The 9,166-nt window shown below is 34.4% G+C and overlaps 2 protein-coding genes and 1 pseudogene across 4 annotated transcripts in view; all 3 read left to right on the top strand.

Annotated features, from left to right (window-relative positions):
• LOC111398373 (GEM-like protein 4) overlaps positions 1–2,153 on the top strand; it is a 27,192-nt gene extending 25,039 nt beyond the window's left edge. For 2 of the 3 annotated variants that reach the window (XM_023025288.1, XM_023025294.1), the window contains exons 4-5: positions 1,468–1,739; positions 1,838–2,153. In XM_023025288.1, the coding sequence (XP_022881056.1) occupies positions 1,468–1,739; positions 1,838–2,050 (485 nt within the window). In that variant the 3' untranslated portion in view covers positions 2,051–2,153. The remainder of the gene's footprint in view (positions 1–1,467; positions 1,740–1,837) is intronic. The other variant, XM_023025303.1, reaches the window with a different exon arrangement.
• Positions 2,154–3,646: 1,493 nt separating this feature from the next.
• LOC111398396 lies at positions 3,647–5,108 on the top strand (annotated as a pseudogene).
• A 2,362-nt stretch (positions 5,109–7,470) lies between these two features.
• Positions 7,471–8,953, top strand: LOC111398350 (putative GEM-like protein 8). The gene is made up of 4 exons (XM_023025269.1): positions 7,471–7,777; positions 7,863–7,943; positions 8,169–8,443; positions 8,539–8,953. The coding sequence occupies exons 1-4, from the start codon at positions 7,609–7,611 to the stop codon at positions 8,749–8,751; spliced, it is 738 nt and encodes a 245-aa protein (XP_022881037.1). The 5' UTR covers positions 7,471–7,608; the 3' UTR covers positions 8,752–8,953.
• Positions 8,954–9,166: the final 213 nt, after the last annotated feature.

Here is a 9,166-nt window from a genome sequence, read left to right as displayed (position 1 = left end):
ATGACTTGGAAATTAAAGAAATGCAGAAGATTCCTTATTCCTCAGCTATAGGGAGTCTGATGTGTGCTCAGGTTTGTACGCGTCCGGATATAGCGTACATCGTTGGGATGCTAGGGAGATATTTAAGTAACCTAGGGATGGATAATTGGAAAGTAGCCAAACGAGTCATGCGGTAATTATAGAGAACAAAAGACTACATGCTCACATATAAGAGATTGGATCAGTTGGAGATCATTGATTATTCTAATTTCGATTTCGCGAGATGCCAAGTAGTAGGAGATCTACTTTAGGCTATATTTACTTGCCTGCTGAAGGTGCTATTTCCCGGAAGAGTTCTAAGCAGACACTCATAGCTACTTCCTCCATGGAAGCAGAGTTTATAGCGTGTTATGAGGTATCAAACCATGGAATATGGCTTCGCAATTTTGTCACTGGGTTGCGCATTGTGGATAGTATAGAAAGACGCTTTAATTATTTTATGACAGTAAATCAGCGATGCTGTATTCCAATAATAACAGGAGCTCGACGAAGTCAAAACATATAGAGATCAAGTTCCTACTGTTAAAGAAAGAGTTTAGAATGGACATGTGTCAATAGAGCATATTGGGACAAACTCTATAGTTGTGGATCCACTTACTTAGGGATTGATACCCAAGGTCTTTCATGAGCACANNAGTTATAAAGTTATTTGGTTAATTATCTCTGAACTTGTTTAAAATGATCTCACTAAGGTATTAAGGTGGACCAGTTGGAAATAGGCATGTTACAGATCACATTACATGTAATTTCCATGCTACACATCCATGCTTGATCCATGTCATTCGATTATATTGATATATGTGACCATTGATGGGTTTAGCTACGTGAAAGTAGCGAAAGCCGCTTTGATCCTATGTTGATATGATTGATGGACGGGATTGTTTGGGGATACATTCGGTAATGATAGCAAAATTCTGAGTACTCATAAGGTTATTTTAATGCACAATTATAAGGTGACACATATAGCCCAAGTGGGAGATTGTAAGGATTTTTAATTAAAGATGGGCTTGTATGTGTAAATAATTGTGTGTTAAATTATAGGCTATCGAATTCGGTTGAGCCCGATTAAAGTGATCTAATAAGGTTTCGGTTTTGGGCTTTAATGTATCCAATTAAAGTATGGATTTACATATGTGTAGAGACCGGGCCCAAGTCCTAATTCTATGATGGGCCGAATTAGGTCAAAGGGCATCCTCATATCATATAAATAGGTTCCCCAGATCACACGCAACGAAACGAATTATTCATTCTCTACTGCATCCCATCACAGAGAGGAAAAGGAGACTGCGTGTAGATTTGGAAGATCATACCGCGAAATTCATATTGCATTAACCATGTCAGATTCAGGTATGCTTCCGCTTTAATTCTTATATTTCTCGATGATTTAACATGAAAGATCCAGCAATTTAAAGCATTAAATTATCCAACAATTAGGACCCAAGTTCACTGAAACTTTGAAAGGGAAGTTGAGGCTCGGAGCAAGAATCCTTCAGGTAGGCGGAATGGAAAATTTTTTCAAGCTAAACTTCAATGTTAGCAACGGCGAAAAGCTTTTAACGGCCTCTCAATGCTATTTATCGACCACAGCTGGACCGATGGCAGGCCTCCTGTTTATTTCCACTGATAAAATTGCCTTCTGTAGTGAAAGATCAATTAAACTCTCTTCTCCAACTGCAAAGCCGCTTAAAATACGTTACAAGGTAAACACTTATCTACTACTAATTCTCATGTTCTGAATCTTGAATATATCCGACGTTCTCTTAGGAAATGAAAGCTAACTGGTTTCAAAACCTTTCAGGTTATAGTCCCCCTGGAGAAAATAAAGAGAGCCAATGAAAGTGAAAATGCCAAAAAACCAAGGCAAAAGTATGTGCAGATAGTCACCGAGGACAAGTTCGAGTTCTGGTTCATGGGATTTCTAAATCATCAAAAAGCATTCAAGTATCTGAAGCAGGCACCTGTTCAAACTCCATCAGTAACAACTATTGATGCACGGACGATCTCTCCATAGAACTTAAACATACAGACAGCATATCTTTAAAATTTTGTAACTACTGTAATGTTGATTGTAAATACATTGTGCAATTTTGAAAGTAAAATGTTATTCAAAGACGCGTGGTGGTGCGAAAAAGGAGAAAATTACAAGCAATTTAATTTTATTTGCAATTGTGTGTGTAAGTTTTGTCCATCTTTCAAAATTAAATTTAATATTAACTAAATTATTCACTTAAAGGCTAAGTTGTGCATGTAATGTCCTCGATTTATCACCCTTTGTACTAATTTTGTTTCCAACTTTTAAAGCATTTTTACCCTCAATTTTTTGCTTGCAACTTTAGTAGTGTCTAATCATGGTTTCCTTCCAATATTTCATTAGAATGTCATGAAAACACAAATTTGCCCTCAAATTTAACTATACAAAAATAAAATGTAAAGAAGAGAACAAAAAACAAATGCTTTGCTCAGAGGATTGTAACATTTCTTTCTTGATCAACCATTAGGTGAGAAGTAGGGTTGTGGTGTTATTTTCGGCTTTACCAAGAATGATAGAATCTCGTTGGTTTTTTTTCCATGATAGAATCTGGATGGTTTTATTTAGGGCTATCATTTGATTCTTCTATATCATCATTTGTGATTGTTTTTTGGGATGGACAACCTTCATGACTATTTCAAGGGATGTACAACTTTGTTCTTATTGAGAAAAAGGGTATTCTTCAACGTAACATATTATTCATTGAAATAAAGGAACCCATCTATATGAGTTGAGTACCTTGTGTTGCGTTCGACTTTTTTATTAACCTGATTCCATACTTTGATACAATGTTTTAGTGTGTGCTTTAACCTATGATACACAATCTCCAAGCTTGGTGTGAGCTCACTGATTTGAACATTTTTTTCTGGACACGACTTCATAAAATCACTGCGAAAAAGTTACACATTTTCTCATGCCGTGTAAAGTTTATGAAATAAAACTATTTGTACAGATGAATTGTATAGACAGTATACAGGAATTAAGATGACAACACCTCATTAGATATTTTAATTTTGTTTTTTTGGCCAAATTTCAATGTAACATTCTGTAAATCCATTTGGCAAATGTATGTACATGTTGAAGTTTGGGTCCATGATTGATTATTTTTAAATAATTTTTGGTCGTTAGGATCTAAGATTCCAAATGCAATAAATTATTGAAAAACATTCTAAATAATGAAAACTCAAAACTTGATAACAAAAAAGTGGCATGGATGATGTGGCAATGATGCAGAGAGCCTGTGCCCCCCACTATGAAAATAGCCAACTATAAAATAATTACTTTACACATTCAACAATAATCAATTAAAGAAAAGATATGCCTCAGACCACAACTGCTCTTATCCATAAAGATTTTGAAGTTAGCAGTGTCACAAAGCAAACATTCCACCTCAGAAAGTATTCATTACACTTCTGCATACAATAAAGAAAACAAATATTTTGTGTTAGGATAGGATTCAATAACTAAACTGCTGACCACACATCCCCCTCTACCTGGGGACGCAGAGAAAAGCACATGCCAAATCTTTATATAATTAAACCCCACGTCTTTTTGATGACACAAAGATTACTCCTACAGTTAAACGTTGAGATCAAACCACTACTTTTGTCCCCAATATAAAGGGTCAAGAAGCGTGGTTGGATCACAGCAAGCTTCTTGTAACTGAGGTTTTTAGTGTTTGTGAACATTCTGAAGCATTCATATCATTGCTTACAATCAAAGCAAGGTGGTATAGATGGAACTACAGAGCGGAAAATCGAAATATACCAAGAAATTAAACCCAAAATATGCTACTGGAATTCCAATCAACTCAGGAGCATACACCATGGACAGATCTTCAGAGCTTTTATGTGATCCTGCTAGACAATATAGTGTTGCCCCTTCTTCCGATGATTACTTCAAAATCAGACATCGTAAGTATTTTATATTTTGTGCCACTCCAAACTCAATAAGAATTAACAGTTTCACTAATCATAATACCAAATTCCAGGTTTTCTTGGAAATGCAGGTAAAGCAGACTCAGTAATTCCTAGGATGAATAAACTAGGAGAATGGATGGAAAATTTTACACAGGGAATCCGTGAGCATGGTAAAGCATTGACCTAGCTTATTTTATAGTAATAGTTGTCATTGGAATGTTGGAGAATGTTTGATATACTCGACTATATAGGATGTTTATTCCAGTGCACCAAAAGTAATATCAATGTTTTCCTGAAACAAAAATCTCATAGATCCTATCAGTTTCCCTTCTCATACTTCACCAAAATATACTAAAAATTCTTGTTTTAGGCCTAATATTCTACTTCATTTTTATCCCTGCAGTGAAACTAGGAACCAAATTATCAGAAACTTTAAAAGGGAAATTGAGGCTAGGGGCAAGAATCCTTCAGGTAGGCGGTATGGAAAAAGTTTTCAACCAGAACTTCAATGTTTCCGATGGTGAAAAGCTTTTAAAGGCTTCTCAATGCTATTTATCGACGACTGCTGGGCCGATGGCACTGATAAAGTTGCTTTCTGCAGCGAGAGGTCGATTAAACTCTCTTCGGCATCCCGTAAAATTGCTTAAAATACATTACAAGGTACCATATCTGCCTCTAGTTTCAATTTCATCTTCCAATTTTTCTTAGAAATTTATTTATTTTATTTTATTTTTAACTTGTTTCAAAACCTTGTAGGTGAAAATCCCCTAGGTAAAATAAAGAAAGCCGATGAAAGTGAAAATGCAAAGAAACCGAAGCCAAAGTCTGTGCAAATAGTTACCGAGGACAATTTCGAGTTCTGGTTCATGGGATTCCTAAATCATCAAAGAGCATTCAAATATCTGCAGCAGGCAGCTCTCAAGCTCCATCGGTAGCTGATATAGATGCATGGATGAGCATATACACCGTACAATTTTGTAACTATAAACTGTTTGTGTATGCCCCGGCATAGACTAGTTATAAGCATATGTAAATTAGTTAAACACACCACGAAAGATCGAAAGACAGTTTCGGAACGATGGATTCTATATTGAATTGTCTCTAATTTTTTGGCTGCAGTACATTTTATGTATAATAGAATTTTCTAACTATTTCTCTTACCCTCACATGGTGTGTTCACCAACAAATCCAATAACAAATCAGGGAAATTAATAAATGCATAGCCCCGTTCGGCCCCATTTTTTAGAAATGAAAACGGGTGGAATAGTGTTTTTTTTGAAAAACGAGTGATTGAAAAAGAAAGAAAAGTTTTCGATTTACGTATAATATTATTTTATAAAAGATTGTGTGATTAAAAAATAGAAGAGAGAAAAATGCAATGTAATTTAATAAGATTCAAACATGGCCATAATCTCGTTGTTGGGATTTTCGCCCTAAGAAAATGAGTCGATGATGAAGTATAAAAAATATAGAAAGTAAATAACACAAGAATACACAAAATGTTCACCTTGTTAAGCAAGAATGCATAATTTGGAAGGCTCAGGAATCAATCCGTCCACTATGGGCAAAATCATGCCTTCCAAAGAGGAATAGGGTACAAACCGAATTAGAAACCCAAGTTTAGGCAATAATCTAAAAGATCTCCTAAACTTACTCAATAGAACAACCGTAACTCGCTAAAAAATCACTCAATACAGAATAAAAAAACAACGGCCAAATTTTGTCCTCCATTTTAGTTTTATTTATTCAACAAAATGAAGCTAGCTAACTTAATGATTTGTTTTCATTAGTTTTTGGAACTCATAATAGAAAGTAAGGTTAATCTACAAAATAAAGAAAAAAAATGTAAAATTTAATTAAATCCGAATTTCAAAAACTTAAAAAACACGTTTTTATAACAAATCCAAAACTTAAGATATAGGTCACTAAAATTTCCTTCAACAAGCATCTCATGAAATAACTTGTTGTGTCTTACAAAATTTCAAAAAAGGAGTAGATTATAAGGGGTAAAATCAAAGTTGGTAAGTGTAATCAACATAGTCAAAATGAAGCCTCAAACTTGTTGAGAACCATGATCAACCTAGGACTTCAAAAATGAACTAACTAGCAAAAATTATATGTAATGACAAAAAAAAAAAAAAAAAATTGAAAAAAATGAAAAAAGGAGGTTAAAAGAGTTAAGAGTTAGAAAATTAGGTTGCCCACCAACAGACATTTGTTTAAAATCATTAGCTCCACTTTAGCAATTTGAATCATGGACATCAAAAGAAATCTTTAGATGCATTATTTTTGACATTGCTTCACTTTTCATTTATTCTCCAAAACTCTACCTTGCTCCTTTTAATATAATATGATTTATCTATTTCATCCAATTCAAATTCAACAATGAAGACTTCTACCTCCTAATCGGGCTTAATCACAAAATCAATTTTTGGGCAGTCAATTAAATTAATAATGTTAGACAATTGGTCAAATGTCCACGAGTGTAAAATTGTATAATCAATTTACAAATATGACTCCAAATAATGCTACCAAAATAAATTTGAGCTTATCTGATATTTGATTGGGGTGTGTGTGTATGTGTAGTCACTTTTAATCATCATCTAGGGTCGAAAAAAGTTGTAGAGAAAGAAAAATTCCTTAGTGGTCATAACTTTTTTTTCCACTGGTGAAATTCACATCCCCGCAAATGAATTTCATTTCTTTCCCGACATGTTATTCTATAAGTTGCTCTCCAATCACTCATTTCTTTTACCGCTCTAATTTGGTTGGGTCTAACTAACATTGTCAACAATCTAAACATGTGATGATTCTCTCCAAAGTTAAGTGCTTTGACATTTAAACTAATACTAAGTAATTCAAATCCACTAGTTATCTAATGAAACAAGAATTAAAATTGAATAGAATTCCTATACCCCTTATGAAAGCTGTATTTCATACAGTTTATACATTTTTTTCATTAAAGACGCAAAATGCAGATAATATTATTAGTTCTTCATAACATCAAGAAAAGATAAAATATTTATGGTTGGTGGGATCTAAGATACCGAATGCAGCCCTTAAAGATTATTCAAAACCATTCCAACTAATAGACTCTTAAATATTAGATTACATATTCAGATTGACAATTTTATGGCATGTAATGATGTGGCAATGATGGGGATATCCTCTCCCCCACTATTCATGTAAAAAATTCCTTTACACCTGTAACAATCATCAATTAAAGAAAGGATTTGAAAAAAGAAAGTCCAAAAGAAGGGATATCCAGATACGCCTTTAGACCAAGTGCAAAAGATTTGAGGGTGGCAGCGTCACAAAGCAAACATCCCTCCTCGGAAAACGTGGATTACACATCTGCATACAATTAACCAAACCACCCCACCCCACCCGGGAGACATAACATGATACCAGATCATTCTGTCAAAACCCCACATTTTTTTATGACACAAAAATGACTCGTGTAGCTAAAAGTTAAGATCCAACTACTACTTTTCGTCTATATAAAGGGTGAAGAAGCATTTTGGATCCCAGAAAAACTTCTTGTATCTGACTGATCTTAGGTGTTTTTGAACATTCTGAAGCATTCATTTCATTGCTTACAACCAAAGAAAGGAGGTAGAGATGAAACTACAACACGGAAAATCGACGTTTATGAAAAAATTGCACCCAAAATATGCTGTTGGAATTCCAATCAATTCAGGAGTATTTTCAACAGGATTTTTACCTGATCCGAGTATCCAATACAGTGTTACGCCTTCTCCTTCCAATGAATACACCAAAATCAGAAAGCGTATGTATATTTTCTTTCTTTATAACTCACCAAGAATTCCCAGTTCCATTAATCGCAAACTTACTGAATTTTCTTGGAAATGCAGGCAGAGCAAGTTCAGTAATCCCTGGGATGAGCAAATTTGGAGAATGGGTGTACAATTTTGCTCAAGGATTCCGAGAGCATGGTAAAGCCTTAACCTAGTTTATTTTTATAGAAGTTAATATCAGACCACTGGAGCATGTGCGCTATGCTCGACTAGACATAGCTGGACAAAATTAAAGACGAGATTAGTTAGTCACCATATCTTATGTGGTCGAATCTAGCTTACCAAACATGCCATCAACTTTACAAATTCTCCAGCATACTCTGATTTTATGCCTAATATTTTGCTTTATTATTATCTCTGCAGTGAAACTAGGACCCAAATTAACAGAAACTTTGAAAGGGAAGTTGAGGCTCGGAACAAGAATCCTTCTGGTAGGCGGCCTGGAAAAAGTTTTCAAGCTGAACTTCAATGTTAGCAATGGCGAAAAGCTTTTAACGGCTTCTCAATGCTATTTATCGACCACAGCTGGGCCGATAGCTGGCCTACTGTTTATTTCCACTGATAAAATTGCCTTCTGCAGTGAGAGATCAATTAAACTCTCTTCCCCAACTGGAAAACTGCATAAAATACATTATAAGGTACATATCTGTCTCTATTTCACATGTTCTGAATCGCGATTATAACCCATTTTCTCTTAGAAGCTGAAAATCTAATTGGCGTCGAAACCTTGCAGGTCATGATCCCTCTAAGGAAAATAAAGAGAGCCAATGAAAGTGAAAATGCAAAAAAACCAAGGCAAAAATATGTGCAGATAGTCACCGAGGACAAGTTCGAATTCTGGTTCATGGGATTTCTAAATCATCAAAAAGCATTAAAATATCTGCAGCACGCAACCTCTCAAACTCCATCAGCAACCGCTATTGATGCATGGATGATCTCTCCATAGAAAATAAACATACAGTCACAACACATCTGTAAAATTTTGTAACTATAAATTAGAACGTTATATTGTAATGTTTATTAATGTAAATGCGTTGTGCAATTTTGAAAGTAAAATATTATTCGAAGTAACAGTTTCTATCGAGATTGAGATGTAACAATACACATTAATCAAGACTCAAGTGCATTTCAATTCCGTTTATACTTAACTATATGAATCATTTGCATCAATTATAAAATGTATGATTTTCGATAAATTGTTATCGTCAACTTTAAAACTGTCTAAGCTGTTTGTCTGAAAATGTTGGTTTTATTTTGAATTAAAATATTTACTAATCCTATATTCATAATATCTACTACAGTAAATCATGAGATACGTTCACTAACAACATTTCTATTTTAATTTTGATGATATACAAGTT

Source organism: Olea europaea, chromosome 1 (genome assembly GCF_002742605.1).
Source record: "Olea europaea var. sylvestris chromosome 1, O_europaea_v1, whole genome shotgun sequence".
In the NCBI taxonomy this organism is placed as follows: domain Eukaryota; kingdom Viridiplantae; phylum Streptophyta; class Magnoliopsida; order Lamiales; family Oleaceae; genus Olea; species Olea europaea.
Note: the sequence above shows the minus strand (reverse complement) of the source record. Positions and strands in the feature narration are given on the sequence as shown.